The sequence below is a fragment of the Bos indicus genome, chromosome 17 (assembly GCF_029378745.1).
Source record: "Bos indicus isolate NIAB-ARS_2022 breed Sahiwal x Tharparkar chromosome 17, NIAB-ARS_B.indTharparkar_mat_pri_1.0, whole genome shotgun sequence".
NCBI lineage: Eukaryota > Metazoa > Chordata > Mammalia > Artiodactyla > Bovidae > Bos > Bos indicus.
This window is the reverse complement of record NC_091776.1, coordinates 66226058-66243596: the sequence shown is the minus strand read 5'-3', so window position 1 is coordinate 66243596 and position 17539 is coordinate 66226058. Positions and strand designations below refer to the sequence as shown.

Sequence of the window (17539 nt, the reverse complement as noted above, 5' to 3'; positions counted from 1 at the left end):
ACTGAACTGAACTGAGCTTAGGTCTTTTCATCATACAGATAGAGTGACAGAAAATAAAAGGTAAAATTAGCATTTAACACTCCCTAAGCATCTATTATGTACCAGGTACAGTTTTAATTGCTTACCTATTTTATCGCAACCATTTTGCTTCAAGAAAGGTAATCAATGCCTTGCCTGGGTTCACAGTTAAGTGGTGGAGCTGAGATTGGAACTCTAGAGCCTGTGTGCTGACGCGGAATCCAGAGCTGGTGAGGGGTTCTCTAGGAGTGTCCCTGCTTGTCAGTTCCTTTGATCCCCAGAGCTTAACACATTGTAGGCACTCGGTACATTTTTATTAGATCAGTGAACGGATTTATTTACCAACCTGTTGGAAAGGAAGAGAATGCAGAGATTGCCTGGCAGAATACTTGGGAGTTCTAGAGTTTGCCCTATATTTAATCCATCACTTAATCAAACTCCTGTATAAGGCAACCGCTCCGGGCCCACGAGTGTGCTTATACTGAGAGACCCGAAGATCCAGGAGACAGTCTTGACCTTCATTATTCCTATTTTAATGTCATGTCCCGTCCCCACCCCACCGCAAATGTCTCATGCACAACTCTCCCAGGAGCTAGTGTTATATCCCCATTTTGCAGATTTAGAATCTCAGGCTGACAAAGGACTCTCCCTCGGCCAGGGTGGCTCGGCGACGTCCGTACCAGTCGTCAGAGGCGGGCGTCACCACGAAGTGGGCGCGACAAAAAACAACAACAATAAAACAACACTTAGCCGTTCTCGGCCGCGAAAACCTTCACCGTATCAATAACGCAAATGCTCTAAATCCAAAGCCACCGTAGCGTCCCACTGCTGCCATGGCAACGAGCGCGTCATATCCGCTGACGTGATGTCATTTCTGGTGCGCCGCACCCGCGTTCCGGCGCCTTAGTGGCGCGTTTCTCGCACCGAGTGGGGCGCTGAGTTCGGTCCGCTGAGCCGGAGAGAGGTGAGCTGGGCCCGGGAGTGGACGGACAGGGGACGCGGGGGAGTCTGTGCCAGTAGGAGAGGGGGCTCTGGCTCGCGGAAGCGGGCCTCGGCCTCGCCGGTCGCTCTTCCCCTTTCCAGACAGCGCGGCCGCAGCGGGGAGGGAGCGGGGCCGCTCGGGGTCTCCGGGCCGACTTGGACACCGATCCTCCACCGCGGGGCCTGGACGGCGCGGCAGGGAGACGCCGAGCCTTGGCTGCAGTTCCCCCTGGTTTCCAGCCTCACCAGCCGTGGAACCTAGGGAAGTTAATTTCTCAGCCTCGCTTTACTTAAGTCTGAAGTTCGAAGGCGCTAGCAGTATCTCCCTCGTAGAGGTGTCTTGATGCTTATGTTAGATTATCGGCCTGAAGCGTCCAGCAAGGGCTTACTTAGCACCTCCTGGGGGCTCTGTAACTCGTGACAGCTCCGTGCTTTTTACCATGCCCTGTGCCCGAGGAGGCAGCGGTGATCGGCGACTGGGACACCCCTCCTCCTCTGAGAGTATTTCCCCCCTTTTTTGCGCGTGTATGACGTTGGGACCGGCAGGACCCAACCATTGCACCAGTGAGTTGAGAAGAGTAAGTAGGGAAAACTTTCCCACGGAGCTGACCAGAGTTTGAACTCGCCTTAGAAGTGTTGCGAGTTGGCCGACCCTGAAGTCTGCTTTTGGCAGCTGCTAGACGGAGGTCCCAGCGCTGTCATGCATGTAATGCATTGCGTTGTGGTGCCCCATGCTTGGCACTTGGTCTGCGTTTAATATTCATGCATTGAGTACCAGGTAGAGCGGGGATTTGAACTCGGGCTGTGTGATTTCAGCACCTGCTTTCACCATCACTTTATTCCATGCTAATCCAGTAATAGGAGGGGCCATAGACCTAATCCTGGGACTAGCGTAACAAGCGGTTACTGTGAGCTAAGTGTCTTGAAAGAGCCATCTCATTGATTCTGCCTCACAAGCCTTCTCTAAGGTTGGTACTGTAGTTAATCCACTTAAGAGACAGCTGAATCTCATCACACAGCTCCCCTGAGTTGATGGCTGCATCGGGTTCACAGACGTGTGCTGTTTTAAGGTCCTTTTCATAATCAAAAGAGGTTCCTGTCTGGGGAGGAAAACCTGAGGGTCATATTTAAGTGTTTTCTAAGAAAAAGAAATCACTTTGCTCAGCTGTTATAAGTCCAGATGAAACTCTTCACTCAGCAATAGAAAAAAATAACATCCAGGAAGATGTTTGCCTCATTTGTGAGGCAGCCATCCGTAGAATAACATCCTTAAGCTGTTTTTGCGTGGTTTGTGTGTATGTGAGTGTGGGTGATGTTTGACAACATTGAGAAGGAAGTGTGTGCTTAACCACATGGACTGTTGGGACTGGTCTTTTTTATTCTGTTTTGGTACCTGTTTTCTAAAATACGTTTTTAGCGTCTGCTTTATTGAATTGTACCAGTGACTTCACTGGATTTTAGTTTGGGGGAAATTGTGAGGGCAGCAGGGAGTGGCAGCTAACAGGGCAGCCTGCTGCTGCCGCCCCCAGGACTTGTCACAGACTGTGCCTTTTCCCTGCCTCCCTTCAGTGACGGGCCATGTCGCTGTCCCACCTGTACCGGGACGGGGAAGGCCACATGGACGATGACGAGGACGAGCGGGAGAACTTCGAGATCACTGACTGGGATCTCCAGAATGAATTCAACCCCAACCGGCAGCGCCACTGGCAGACCAAGGAAGAGGCCACCTACGGAGTGTGGGCAGAGCGAGACTCGGATGAGGAGAGGCCCAGCTTTGGAGGCAAACGGTATGGCTGGCGCGGACCGCTTTCCCCAGGCGTTGGGGAGCTACCCCGCTAAGTACGCTTCTCTCCTGGCCTCCCCAAGCCCTTTAGCTGTGACCTCAGCCAAGGAGCCCAGTTCCTCCTTTGGACAGAGCGCTGCTCTCTCACTGACCGATCATGAGTGAGCGATCATGTATCTAAAGCCTTGTGCTGTAGCCCCAGTCCTTCCCTTCCAGGAGCCCAGACCCCGGAGGATGGAGGCAGGCTTACAAATGGAAGTTTGTAACTGACGTAGGACCGGAGGGGGGGTACTTTTCCTTGTGTTTGACCTGTTCTGGGAGGTCAGGGAAGATTGGTGGGGGGCAGGAGGGAGCAGAGCCCCTTGATGAGAGGAGCAGGGCATCCAGGAGGGTGTGAGCGGTCTTGTGGGGAGACGGGGGAGAGGGAGAGAAGGGGACTGTGGTCTGTGCAGACGGGGTGAGACATGGCGTGGGGAGTATGTGTGCAGAGGACCCTGTGAAGCCACAGTGGAAACGGGGCTGTGTGAGGAGGCCCGGGCGGTGTCCAAGGATACGTGGTGGAGACTGGGCCGGGAGGGCAGCCACAGGCTGGGGGTTCAGGCTGAAAGCCGCCTCCCCCTTGGTGTGAAGTCGTGTGTGGGAGCTGCGGCACGCTTGAGCAGAGTGTGTAGCAGACTGAGGTTTGTCTGCGTGTCCCCACCTGAAGCCTGGATTCTCCAGCCCGTTGAGACTGTACATTTTTCACAAAAGAGACTGGGGAGAAGGAGCAGAGATCCGTTCAGGCTCTTTTCATCTGGCAAGAAATGTTAACAGTGGACAGTATGGATCACAGGGCAGGAATGTACGATCATAAGATAGTAACAGCAGCCAGGACCTGCGGGTTCCTCACAGGCATGGTCTCACTGACCTTCTGAGAGAGGCACCAGGTGTAAAACGGGGTAAGTTTCACAGATTAGGGAACAGCGGCGAGTCACGCAGCTGAGCTGTGAGAATCGGGGTCTGTCCGATCTGGAGTTGGGCTCTCATATGGCATCTCTTAGGGGAAAATTCCTCTGTGGATCTTACTGCCACAGGGATGTTTATTTACTAGGTCAGTCATTTTAGAAAGCATCACCTTATGTTGCAGTATTCCCGGGCTTTTTCATTGGATTCTTTTCGCTCTCCCTTTAACCACACAATACAGAGCTGTCAGCTCCAGTTTATACAAAGGGGAGCTGTGGTTAAGAACTTGCTGTAAGTACTGTTCTTGAAGCGATCGGATAAAATTAGTACTTTCCATCTCACACAGTTAATTTCTTAGCTATTTTAGTTTTCATAAATACATTTAATGAACACAAGCTTTTCTAAGAATGATTGATAAAATTGCTAATATACTTTCCGTTCATATAATCTCCCTTAAATGTATTATATTTATGATTTTGATTTATGAAAGTGTCTTTTCTTATTTGATTTTTATACTTGAAATAGTGTCTGAAACAAATTTCTTGCGGGGGGTGTGGGGGTGGAGAGTATTGTTTACTTAAATGTTGTGTTTCATGTGTAGAGCAAAGCGAGTCAGTTATATGCATGTGCTTCTATTTATAAATATACACATATACATACACGGAGAGACGCTCTTTTTCAGACACCTTTCCTATATAGGCTGTTACACAATGTTGAGTCGAGTTCTCTGTGCTACACGGTAGGCCCTTGTCTGTTTCATATGCTCAAGTGTGTGTTAACCCTGATCTCTCTAACTTATCTCTTCCCCCACATTTTCCCTTTGGCAGCCATAAGTTTGATTTCGAGATCTGTGAGTCTGTCCCTGTCTTGGAAACAAGTTCATTTGTGTGATTTTAAAAGTTAGATTCCACAGATGAGTGACACCACGCGTTTGTCTTTCTCTGTCACGGTCACTTAGTGACGTGGTCGCGAGGCCCCTGTGTGCTGCTGCGGGTGGTGCTGTTTCATCACTTTTAATGCCAAGCAATACTGCCTCGTGTGTGATTGTGCCACCCCCATATCCGTTCACCCGCTGATGGACATTTAGGCCGCTTCCGCGTCCTGGCCGTGGTAGATGGTGCTGCACTGGGTACTGGCGTGCCTGTGTCTTTCTCTTTCAGTGTTTATTTGGCTGCCTTGGGTCTAGCTCCGTAGTTGTGGTGTGAGGACTGACTTGCCCTGCATCTTGTGGGATTTAAGTTTCCGCAGCTAAGGATCACACCTGCGTCCCGTGCATCACGAGGCTGACTGTTAACCACGGGACCACCCGGGAGGTCGTGGGGTGCACGTATCTTTTCAAGTCATGGTTTCCCACGATATGTACCCAGCAGTGGTATTGCTGGATCGAACGGTGGCTCTGCTTTTAGTCTTCTAGGGCATCTCATCCCGTCTCCACAGTGGCGGCACCAGCAGTGCAGGAGGGCTCCCCTTTCCTCCCCGCCCTCTGTAGCGTTTGTTGTTTGTAGAATTTTTGATGATGGCCATTCTGATTGGTGTGAGGTGATACTTACTGAAGTTTTGATTTGCATTTCTCTTACTAGCAGTGTCAGGCTTCTTTTCAGTTGCCTCTTGGCCAGCTGTGTGTCTTTGGGAAAATGTCTATTTAGGGCTCCTGCCCCTTTTGTGATTGGGTTTTTTAAAAAAATATTGAGCTGCCTGAGCTATTCGTAGATTTTGGAGATTAATCCCTTGTTGGTCGCATCTTTCGCAAATATTTTCTCCCAGTTTGTGAGTTGTCTTTTCATTTTGTTTATGGTTTCCTTTGCTGTGCAAAAGCTTTTGAGATTAATTGGGTCCCATTTGTTTATTTTTGTTTTTATTTCCATTACTCCTAAGAGCTGATTGTTGAGTTTTAAGCTTTGAAGCTGGAGTTTTAAGCCAACTTTTTCAGTCCTCTTTCACCTTCATCAAGAGGCTCTTTAGTTCCTCTTCACTTTCTGCCATAAGGGTGGTGTCAGCTGCATATCTGAGGTTATTGATACTTCTTCCGGCAATCTTGATTCCAGCTTGTGCTTCATCCAGCCTGGCATTTTGCATGATGTGCTCTGCACAAAAGTTAAATAAGCAGGGTGACAATATACAGCCTTGACATAGTCCTTTCCCAGTTTGGAACCAGTCCACTGTTCCATGTCCAGTTCTAACTGTTGCTTATTGTCCTGTGTACGGATTTCTCAGGAGGCAGGTTGGGTGGTCTGGTATTCTTGTCTCTTAAGAATTTTCCAGAGTTTGTTGTGATCCACAACAAAGGATTTAGTGTAATCAATAATGTTGAAGTAGATGTTTTTTTCTGGAACTCTCTTGCTTTTTTTATAATCTAGCAGATGTCGGCAATTTGATCTCTGGTTCCTCTGCCTTTTCTAAATCCAGCTTGACTATCTGGAAGTTCACGGTTCACATGTTGCTGAAGCCTGGCTTTGAGAATTTTCAGCATTACCTTGCTATCATGTGAAATGAGAGCAATTGTGTGGTAGTTTGAGCATTCTTTGGCATTGCCTTTCTTTGGAATTGGAATGAAAACCGACCTTTTCCAGTCCTATGGCCACTGCTAAGTTTTCCAAATTTGTTGGCATATTGAGTGCAGCACTTTAACAGCATCATCTTTTAGCATTTGAAATAACTCAACTGGAATTCCATCACCTCCACTAACTTTGCTCGTAGTGATGCTTTCTAAGGCCCACTTGGTTTTGCATTCCAGGATGTCTGGCTCTAGGTGAGTGATCACACCATCATGATTATCTGGGTCATTAAGATCTTTTTTGTATAGTTTTTCTGTGTATTTTTGTCACCTCTTCTTAATATCTTCTGCTTCCGTTAGGTCCATACCATTTCTGTCCTTTATTGTGGCCATCTTTGCACAAAAATTTCCCTTGGTATCTCTGATTTTCTTGAAGAGACCTCTAGTCTTTCCCATTCTATTGTTTCCTTCTATTTCTTTTGCATTGTTCACTTAGGAAGGCTATCTTATCTCTCCTTGCTATTTTGGGAACTCTGCATTCAGGTGGGTATGTCTTTCCTTTTCTCCTTTGCCTTTTGCTTGTCTTTTCTCAGCTATTTGTAAGCCCTCCTCAGACATCGATTTTGTCTTTTTGCATTTCTTTTTCTTGGGGATGGTCTTGATCACTGCCTCCTGTTCAGCGTTACGAACCTCCATCCATAGTTCTTGAGGCTATTGGAGATCTAATAGATCTAATTAGATCTATGGCAATCCATAGATCTAATTAGATCTATGGCAATCTTTGGCAATCCATAGATCTAATTAGATCTGTGGCAATCCATAGATCTAATCTGTGGCAATCCATAGATCTAATCCATGGAGATTAGATTTTCAGATCTAATCCTTTGAATCTTTGTCACTTCCACTGTATAATCATTAAGGGATTTGATTTAGGTCATACTGAATGGTTTTCCCTACTTACTTCAATTTAAGTCTGAATTTTGTAATGTGTTCCTCAGCTCCTGGTCTTGTTTTTGCTAACTGTATACAGCTTCTCCATCTTCAGCTGCAAAGAATATAATCCATCTGATTTTGGTTTTGACCATTTGGTGATGTCCATGTGTAGAGTCGTCTCTTGTGTTGTTGAAAACGGATGTTTGCTATGATCAGTGCGTTCTTTTGGCAGAATTCTGTTAGCCTTAGCCTTGCTTCATTTTGTACTCCAAGGCCAAACTTGGCTGCTACTCTGGGTGTCTCTTGTCTTCCTACTTTTACATTCCAGTCCCCTATGATGAAAAGGACATCTTTTTTTTGGTGTTAGTTCTAGAAGTCTTATAGATCATCATAGAACTGTTCTTCAACTTCAGCTTCTTCAGCATTACTGGTCAAGGCATAGACTTGGATAATGTGATATTGAATGGTTTGCTTTGGAAACGAACAGAGGTCATTGTCACTTTAGAGGTTGTACGCAAGTACTGCATTTCGGACTCCTTTGTTGACTATGATGGCTACTTCATTTCTTTTAAGGGATTCCTGCCCACAGTAGTAGATATATCTGAATTAAATACACCCATTCCAGTCCATTTTAGTTCATTGATTCCTGAAATGTCAGTGTTCACTCTTGCTATCTCCTGTTTGACGACTTCCGATTTATGTTTATTATCATCAGTTATTATGATTACTGATGTTTGAATGTGTTCCTCCATTTTACTAGTAATTTAACAGGCTTTATTTCTTAAACCTTTCCTGCCTTAACTGAATTTACCAAGTTATTGTTTTTTAATATTAATTAACTCTTGGCCACACTGGGTCTTTGTTGCGTGGGCTTTCTCTAGCTGAGACGGGGCTGCTCTCTAGTTGCCAGGCATCGGCTTCCCATCCTGGCGGCTTCGTTAGTTGTGGAGCATGGGCTAGAAGGCGCATGGGCTTAGTTGCCCATGGCGTGTGGGATCTTCCCAGACCAGAGACTGAACCTCTGTCCCCTGTGTGGGCAGGCCGATTCTTAACCACTGGACCACCAGGTAAGTCCTCAAGTTATAGTTTGTTTTTTTTTTTTTTTAATGTATTAAATGAGGGGTGGACAGTCACATCATACTTAGAATTTTTAGTCAACTCTATGCTGTCATTGGTAAGCCTGAAGTCACAGAGTTGAGACATCAGGTCAAAGTGTCGAATGTGATTACAGGGGAGCCGGGTCTGGGGCACTGAGGATAGTCAGCGCTGCTCTTTTAAAATGGATCCCACAAGGTCTGCTCTAAGGAGCTCTCGGGCCAATGACGTTGGCCTGAGAGAGTTCTTACAGACCCCCTGGACCTTCTGTTTGCCCGCAGGGCCCGCGACTACTCTGCCCCTGTCAACTTCATCAGCGCGGGGCTCAAGAAAGGGGTGGCAGAGGAGGCGGAGCTGGAGGACTCCGATGATGAAGAGAAACCCGTGAAGCAGGATGAATTTCCTAAGGATTTCGGACCGAAGAAATTAAAAACGGTAGCATCTTTATTGAAGGGCTGTGACCTTAGTAATGTCCCCAGAAGGTCGCTGTGGCCCTGGCATCTGCTGAGGGGCGGGGGCTTTCTGCTGGAGGCCGGTCGTGTGGGCCTCTCCCTGTGGGAGCAGGTTTTCCGCGGGGTGGCTGTACCAGGCAGTCTTTGCTCTGTCCGGAGACATCACTGGTGTCCTTGTGGTTTATAGGATACTTCTCACAGTGCTCTGTGACTGCCCGGCCATGGTCCCATCAGCCAAGCTTGCTTGCTTAGGTTTTTCCTTCTTTGTTTTCAGGGTGGCAATTTTAAGCCCAGCCAGAAGGGTTTTGCAGGAGGAACCAAGTCTTTCATGGATTTTGGCAGCTGGGAAAGACACACAAAAGGAATCGGACAGAAGCTTCTTCAGAAAATGGGCTACGTACCTGGAAGGGGCCTGGGGAAGAACGCTCAAGGTGTGGTGCCCTGCCCGTGGGCGCTCGGGGTGGGCAGGCAGGGGCAGGGAGGGGCGCGCTCTGCCTTTTCTCTGCTTTGTTGCTTTTCTGCCAGCGTGTGACAGTGGTGCTCTAAGCTTCGCACTTTATCAAAACTCAAGTTACATAAAATGCCGTATTTCAGCATGAGGGAGTGGTCGGGCTTAATACAGCCTGATGGGCTGAAAACAAGCTGCTTTCTGGCCTGCCCAGTGTTTCTAAAAAGTCAGATCAGTTGCCAGTGTTTAAAAATCAGACAATTTCTCCTAGGTTGTAGATAAGCTACAGTTTAGGAGATTGGCAGGGATTGGGTTAGCTGACAACTCCTGCCCCTGTCAGCCCCCACAGCTTCCTTATTCTGGAAGCGGTCTCCACACCACAGCCCCCTCTCCTTGTTCCTGTTACTGTCCCTGGGCTCTGCTCACAAAGGGGCAGGATAGGTAACTTAGCTGCATGAAACATTCATGGACCTGAGTGAAGATTGGAAAGGTGGCCTGGAATGAGAGTGAAGGCTGTTCTATTTGGGAGCTCAACAGTACGAGCTGGAAAGGGTGTGGTGGGAAGTTCGGGGTGGGGGCAGTTCTTCACAGAAATGCTGTAGTCCTGTTTGTAAACTTTTTAAAAAGAAAAATGCATTTATTTCCAAGGTGCATAGTATGAGCAAAGCAAGCATAGGAGATAGGAACTACCAATATGAAATATTATACAAATGTAATACACGAGTGATGAGTGATTGTCGCTCAGTTGTGTCCGACTCTGTGACCCCATGGACTGTAGCCACCAGGCTCCTTTGTCTCTGGAATTCTCCAGGCAAGCATGCTGGAGTGGGTTGCCATGCCCTTCTCCAGGGGATCTTCCTGACCCAGGGATCGAACCCTGGTCTCCTGTATTGCAGGCAGATTCTTTACCAGCTGAGCCACCAGGGAAGCCTGTGTATATATACAATACAATAAGAAAACAGATGGAGTTTAAATGGCGGTTCCCCCTCTCTTTAGTCAGAATCAACATATCCTTCCCGTAGTAATCGGCCTCCAGGTGAACAGGGTAGGCCAGGGTCAGTTATAAATACTCCCGTCCGCTAAGTAAGTGACCGCGGTGGAAGCGGACCCGCGCTCAGGGCCTGCATGCGCTCCTGTTGGCACATTGCTCTGTGGTATCGGCAGCAGGACCACGTGGGGCGTGCAGGAGCAGCTCCCCTTCCGGGCAGCGTGCTGTCCCATGGAAGGACCAGGGAGCGGGTCTCCGCGAGTGGCGCACCCACACGATGGCAGTGACCGCAAGTCTGTCTCTCTGAAATTCATCAGGCATCATTAACCCAATCGAAGCCAAGCAGAGGAAGGGCAAAGGTGCGGTGGGGGCGTACGGCTCGGAGCGCACCACCCAGTCCCTGCAGGACTTCCCCGTGGTCGACTCGGAAGAAGAGGCCGAGGAGGTGGGTCGGGAGGCGGCCCGGCTGTCCTGTGCGCCGGTCGGTTGGGGTTGGTCTGTCTGCTCGTTTGTTTGCTCAGCCAGCTTCTGGGGGTTCAGGGGTTGAGCTCACACTGTGCACCAGTATGGGCCAGAGGCTGGTGTCCCGCCATCAACAGGGAACAGAGTACACGAGTAACCAGTGTGGTCAGAAATGGGGGTGTGGGGACAGGGTCTCTCCTTTGTAGTGGGGAGTGGGTGTCAGGCAGCCTCCTCGGAGGGGTCAGCGTCAGACAGCACCGTCCTCAGCACAGAACCGTGTGGAGGTCTCAGCGGCCCTTTCGTCTTCTGATGGACCCTGCCCCTCTGACTCAGGAATTTCAGAAGGAGCTGAGCCAGTGGAGGAAAGACCCCAGCGGAAGCAAGAAGAAGCCCAAGTATTCTTACAAGACCGTGGAAGAGCTGAAAGCCAAGGGCAGGATTAGCAAGAAGCTCACCGCTCCCCAGAAGGAGCTTTCTCAGGTCAAGGTAGGTGCCCATAGATGCCAGCCCTGGATGGGGGTCTGGGAGACACGCAGTTACCCCATGCAGCAGAGGCGGTCACGGAGCACTGGCTCGTAAGGTTCCTGCGGGCCTTCTGTGCAGGGGGCGGGAGGGTGTGTGCGTGTGCTTTAATCGTGTGTAGCAGCCTCTGTCCATTCCCTGCACTCAGGCTGGTCATCGCCCTCCCCCGCCTTCCCCGACACGACAGGGCTGAACTGACTGACGTTCCCAGCTTTCTGGGGCTGCCAGTTCTGCTGTTCTGTGGCAGACCTTGAACATCTCTGGGTCCGTCTGGGGCAGGTTGCTTTGCGCGTAAAGCCTTGTCTGTGCTGGGGACAGTTCTTAAGGCTCGATTCCTAGAAGTGGAGTTGCCAAGTTCAAGCACTGGAAGATCTTTCAGTCTCTGACCAGAAGGGGCCCTCCGGGCATCCCCGCGTGGCCTCTTATGGTGACTTGATTTTCGGCCCTGGGCATGTGCAGACTGAGAGGCTTTCCCGTCACCGCCCCAGGGGACAGAGGTGACAGGTGTCTGCTGCAGGAGGTCAGTGTGTGTCACAGAACTGAGAGTTCATTGGGTTCTCCAAGGTCAGGTGTCAGGTCAGCTGGGGACCTGGCAGGGAGTGAGGCGTCTGGGTTGCAGCTGGAGCCTCTGCGGCCATGGGTCTGGGCGGGCCCGAGGGCTGGAGCGGAGGTGAACGTCTTCCTGGGGGTTCCAGTTCAGCGGGTCCCGGGTCGTGGTCGTGGCTCAAGAGATGGCGATACTTGGGTTCAGTACCATCCATTCTCATTCCTCAGTCCCCAGACACCGAAATCACCTCATGTCCTTGGTTGCCTTTGTGGGTTTTGTGTGTTTCACGTTTTTATGCTGAAAAACAGAACAGAGCAACTCTTACTACACGCAGTACGCAGCACCTGTTAGACAACTGCGAAACGGAGGCAAAAGTATTAACGTTATTTCCCATAATGACCAGTTTTCACACCTGTGATGTAGATCTTTTCAGGTCTTTTTGTTGAAATGTGCATTTTTTACCAAGATATTTTTGACTGTTTGTTGTTTTATTGCCTGCTTTAATCGGTACAGCCTCTACTCTTGTATGAAAATAGTTTGATCTCAACAGCATAGTCCCATTCGTATGTCATCAGTTTTCCGTCTGGTCTGTCCAGAGGCCCCAGGGGAGGGCTTGTCCGCCTGTCCCTGGTGGTCGGGACCAGGGCCTCTGCTGAGCCCTTCCCCAGCTCCGCTGAGCAGTGCTCACAGGCTCCCTCGAGCGTGGCGCCCTCCCCGGGCTTCGGTGCGCGTCCTACGGGGGTGGGGGAGGGGTGGGGGCGGGGCGGTGGCGCGCGTTCACCCGCGGGCCCCTCCGTCCTCCCCAGGTCATAGACATGACGGGCCGGGAGCAGAAGGTCTACTACAGCTACAGCCAGATCAGCCACAAGCACAGCGTCCCCGACGACGGGCTCCCGCCGCAGGCGCAGCCGCCGCCCCCGCCCGGCAAGGAGGCCCGGGCGCCCGGCTTCGCGCTGCCCGAGCTGGAGCACAACCTGCAGCTGCTCATCGAGCTGACGGAGCAGGAGATCATCCGCAACGACCGGCAGCTGCAGTACGAGCGGGACGTGGTGGTGAACTTGACGCATGAGCTGGAGAAGGCGGCGGGCGCGCTGCAGCAGGAGCAGCGGGCCATCGCCAGCCTGAGCGAGGTGCTGGCGCTCGTGGAGGAGTGCGAGCGGCGCCTGCAGCCCGGCTGCAGCGACCCGCTCACCCTGGACGAGTGCGCCCGCGTCTTCCAGACGCTGCGGGACAAGTACTACGAGGAGTACCGGATGTCTGACCGCGTGGACCTGGCCGTGGCCATCGTCTACCCGCTCATGAAGGACTACTTCAAGGAGTGGGACCCCCTCAAGGTGAGCGGGCAGGGAAGACCGCTGCGCAGCCTCTCGCTGGGGGCGGCCCGGGCTCCAGATGGTCTGGAGGGCGAGGGGCCGGCCGGCCGCTCTCAGCCGCCGTCTTCCTCCTCAGGACTGCACCTACGGCACCGAGACCATCTCCCAGTGGAAGAGCCTCCTGGAGAACGACCAGCTGCTGTCGCACGGCGGGCAGGACCTCTCTGCGGACGCCTTCCACAGGTGCTTCTGGGGGCGGCCGAGGAGCACTCCTGGCCGGGCGGCGGGGCTCGGCCTGTGTGGGCCCCAGGCACCTGCGGGCGCCGCTCTGGGAACTCAGATTCGCCCACCCACTTGCCCTCCCCTTGTGTGCGCTGAGGATCTGCCTGTCCTCGCTGGGCTCGCCCGGGAGTGAGGCAGGACCAGTCTCCAGGAAGGGACAAGGTGGGTGGTAACAGGGAGCGGACAGATACAGCCGGGCTGAGGATGGCAAGGGCGCCACCTGTGTGCACATGTGTGGGTGCGGGTGGAGGTAGAGGTCTCGGGAGGGTGATGCTGAAGCCCAGACCCAAGCGAGGGGTCGGCTCTGCAGGTGGAGGTACAGGTCTCGGGAGGGTGATGCTGAAGCCCAGACCCAAGCGAGGGGTCGGCTCTGCAGTAGAGCCCCAGGTGGGGAAGTGCACGACCCCTTGGGGGCTTGTGAGCCCGCAGCTGCCCTGCCAGGGACGCAGGGACACCCAGGAAACGCCCCGAGGCCGAGTGGGAGCCACGAGAGCTGTGGGCCGGCCGATGGTTTCCTGACGGGAGGGCCCTGCTGTTGGGTGTCTGCAGTCCTGCCCCAGAGGTGGGGGCGGGGGTGGTAGGGCCCTGGGTAGTGGGACCAGCTGGGTATAACCAGCCCCCCACCCACCTGCCTGCAGGCTTATCTGGGAGGTCTGGATGCCATTTGTCCGGAGCATCGTGGCGCAGTGGCAGCCGAGGAACTGTGACCCAATGGTGGACTTCCTAGACAGCTGGGCGCCCCTCATCCCCGTTTGGGTGCTGGACAACATCCTGGAGCAGCTCATCTTCCCCAAGCTGCAGAAGGAGGTGGGCCCTCGTGGGGATGGGGGGCCGGGGCTCAGGGAGCAGTTATCTTCAGTGGCTGTCACGTGAGCTCCAGCCTCAAAGCCGTTCCTCGAAGCCCCCTTTGTAGGGAATTCATATACTTGGTTTCTTCAATGACTTAGAATTGTACTGTTTCCGAGACTTAATACAAATAGTGTAGGTATACTGGTGGGTGAATAACCTTGTCTGGGGGGAATGTAATGGAGACTGTGGCCCCCCACACTCTTGCTCAGCCAGGAGGGCATCGTCTGCCCACCCCACAGGCTGCATGAACTCAGGCCCCTTGTGCTCCCCCTGCAGGTGGAGAGCTGGAACCCGCTGACGGACACCGTGCCCATCCACTCGTGGGTCCACCCGTGGCTGCCACTCATGCAGGCGCGCCTGGAGCCGCTCTACTCGCCCATCCGCAGCAAGCTGGCCAGCGCCCTACAGAAGTGGCATCCCAGCGACTCCTCGGCCAAGCTCATCCTCCAGCCCTGGAAAGACGTCTTCACCCCCGGCTCCTGGGAGGCCTTCATGGTCAAGAACATTGTGCCCAAGCTGGGTAAGGAGCCGAGGAAACACACCCGCAGCACAGCCACGTCCAGACTTGTCCCCTGAGAGGTGCCCGGAGCCCAAGTGTACCCAGGCCTTTCTGCCTCGTCCGGGTCAGCCTCTCTCTGCCTCCTGAGCTCTGGTTTGGGCCTCTGGTGACAGGGCAGCCACAGGGGTCCTCAAACTTTTGTCCCACTGGATTCTAAACTTAGAGCTAGTTCTGGGTTAGGGAAGGAAACAGTTTTTAAGAATTGTCACGTCAAGAGCTTAAACTCGACCTTTAACAGCAGCTCGAAGGCGGACACAGTGGCTGTACCTGAGAGGCTGGGTTTCTCTTCCAGGGATGTGCCTCGGGGAGCTGGTCATCAACCCCCACCAGCAGCACATGGACGCCTTCTACTGGGTCATCGACTGGGAAGGGATGGTCTCTGTCTCCAGCCTGGTGGGCCTTCTCGAAAAGCACTTCTTCCCCAAGTGGCTGCAGGTGAGCCCCGCGTCAGCTTGTGGGGTGCGGGGGGACAGCAGGAGCCACTCAAGCCGGGGACAGCTGGGGTGACTGGGGTCACACAAGAAGGAACTGCACAGGCAGGACCACAGTGCGCTCCCTTTATTGAACGCTTGCCACATGGGGGCCCGAGGGTGGGGGTGGGAAGCCCAGGCGCAGAGTCTACATGCAGGGCCCTTCACTGCCCAGCTGACCCCATTCAGCCCCTGAAACCCTGCAAGCGCCACCAGCTTGCAGACAGGGACCCAGACGAGCAGGTGGACACTGTGCTCCCGCTCGCCGCCGCGGTGGGCCCTGGCATCTCACCTGCCTCCTCTGGGCAGGTGCTGTGCTCCTGGCTGAGCAACAGCCCCAATTACGAGGAGATCACCAAGTGGTACCTGGGCTGGAAGTCCATGTTCTCGGACCAAGTGCTGGCGCACCCGTCCGTCAAGGACAAGTTCAACGAGGCTCTAGACATCATGAACAGGGCGGTGTCCTCCAATGTCGGTGAGTGGGGGCCCCGCACTGAGTCAGAGTTCACACCTGGGGCTCCAGGACGCAGACTCGTCTCAGCCCCTCCACGTAGTTACTTAGCCCACAGCTGCCCCCCGTCTCCTGCGGCTGAGAGGAGCGCTGTCCCTGAACAAGGCTCACGTGAGCCGGGTCCACCTCGTCACCGTGCTGGCGGCTCCTCGGTGCGTCTGCCGGGCCGGAGCTGGGTGGCCGCTCTAACACTTAGGAGTTAACCCGTCGTCCCTCCTGTAAACCAGGAGCGAAGCCCCACTTCCGGGTCTCGGTAAGGACCAGGGCGCCGGCTTAGTGTTTGTGGACCGCGCTCAGCGTAGGTGGTGTCTCCGGTGTCAGGAGGCGGCAGCTGACTGTTCAGTTACCACCTACCCCTGGGTAATACTCAGCTCTCGGGAGGTCCCGCTGCCTGGTGGGTCTGGGGGCCCCGTCAGCCAGTCCCGAGTTAGAGTGCGCTCACCTCGCAAAGCAAAGCCACCAGAGCACCTGGTCTAACCGTCTTTCACAGACAAGGCCACAGAGTGGCAGCTGGGACTGGACTTTCTATTCAGTTCTTTCTGCTTAGCCTATTACAGGATGACACAGACCCTATACTGTGTCTAGTGAGGTGAACGTGTGTCTGACCTCTGCTCACCCAGGCCTCCCCGGGACGCTGGTGGGCATCTCTCTTCTCACACCCCAGACCTCCTCCTAGGCCACCCTGACCACGAGCCCCTAGAACTCTCCCCTCTGGACCCCTCAGTTACCACTGGGCATTTGGGGACCCTTCAACATCTGTGTTTCAGCCCCCCAGATATATCTATTGATTGTGTTGGCCTTATGTTTCAGGGATCTGAAAGCTGCCTTTGGGGACATGTGGGGTGAAAGCTCTATCAAGTGGGGAACAGAGGCTCATTGACTGTCAGGGTTGTTGAGTGTTTAATAACCTCTGGTCATTAGGCATGAACCATAAATTCTAACGTGGCTGCAGCCAGCTGTCCACCCCCGCCCCCCCTACCCCCCCTACCCCTGCCCAGGTGGTGCCTGGGCCTCTGTGGGTGGGCCCGCCCCGCCCCGCCCCACCCCGCCCCGCCCCTGACCCCACCCCTACGCCTCGCAGGTGCCTACATGCAGCCTGGTGCGCGCGAGCACATTGCCTACCTCACGCACACGGAACGGAGGAAGGACTTCCAGTACGAGGCCATGCAGGAGCGGCGCGAGGCTGAGAACATGGCCCAGCGGGGCATCGGCGTGGCCGCCAGTGCCGTGCCCATGAACTTCAAGGACCTCATCGAGACCAAGGCCGAGGAGCACAACATCGTCTTCATGCCGGTCATCGGGAAGCGGCATGAAGGCAAGCAGCTGTACACCTTCGGCCGCATCGTCATCTACATCGACCGCGGCGTGGTGTTCGTGCAGGGCGAGAAGACCTGGGTGCCCACCTCGCTGCAGAGCCTCATCGACATGGCCAAGTAGGCCGCGCGCTTGCCAGGGGCGCGCTGGGGAATAAACAGCATCTTACAGCAGAGCTGACGTCCTCGCTGCTTGGTGAGAGGGCGCCTGCAGTTCCTATGCCACGGGCCCCTCACAGCGAGCTCAGGTCAGTGCAGGGAGGCTCTGTCTTCTTCCTGATGATCTCGAGGTCCTCACAGTCCTGGTAATCTGGCTCTTCCCGAAACGCCCAAGTGTCCGTGGGGAGCTGTGTTAGCTTTTGTATAGGAAACCAGTGGAGAGAGGTGTCATTAAACACGTCCATGTACCTTGGGGTCTGAGGGAACGCCAGCTCCTCCAGGCCTGTCAGAATCTGAGCAGAAAGATGCAAAAGTGAAACAAGCCTCACAGGCCCAGTGAGCCCCACCCTCCCGGGCTAGAGTCCTGGTCTACTCATCACTCCAACGTTACTAAGGAATAAGGTATTTTTAGTACTTA

The 17539-nt window shown here is 53.3% G+C and overlaps 2 protein-coding genes across 3 annotated transcripts in view; one reads left to right on the top strand and one right to left on the bottom strand.

Moving 5' to 3' along the window:
* The first annotated feature begins 864 nt into the window (after nucleotides 1-864).
* On the top strand, nucleotides 865-17138 carry TFIP11 (tuftelin interacting protein 11). Its single transcript, XM_019977631.2, has 13 exons — nucleotides 865-982; nucleotides 2569-2786; nucleotides 8528-8681; nucleotides 8973-9129; nucleotides 10452-10579; nucleotides 10930-11082; nucleotides 12472-12999; nucleotides 13115-13221; nucleotides 13899-14067; nucleotides 14386-14629; nucleotides 14961-15103; nucleotides 15448-15613; nucleotides 16731-17138. Exons 2-13 carry the CDS (start codon nucleotides 2578-2580, stop codon nucleotides 17084-17086), a joined length of 2514 nt encoding a protein of 837 aa, XP_019833190.2. The 5' UTR covers nucleotides 865-982; nucleotides 2569-2577; the 3' UTR covers nucleotides 17087-17138.
* SRRD (SRR1 domain containing) overlaps nucleotides 9754-17539 on the bottom strand; it is a 31152-nt gene continuing 23366 nt past the window's right edge. Inside the window, exons 7-8 of one of the 2 annotated variants that reach the window (XR_011561210.1) lie at nucleotides 16772-17414; nucleotides 9754-11962 (exon numbers count right to left, since the gene is read on the bottom strand). Coding sequence is in view for 1 of the 2 variants with exons in the window: in XM_019977632.2 (XP_019833191.2) it covers nucleotides 17196-17414 (219 nt within the window). In the remaining variant the exon portion in view is untranslated. Of the gene's footprint in view, nucleotides 11963-15211; nucleotides 17415-17539 lie in introns of those variants that run through there. The other variant, XM_019977632.2, reaches the window with a different exon arrangement.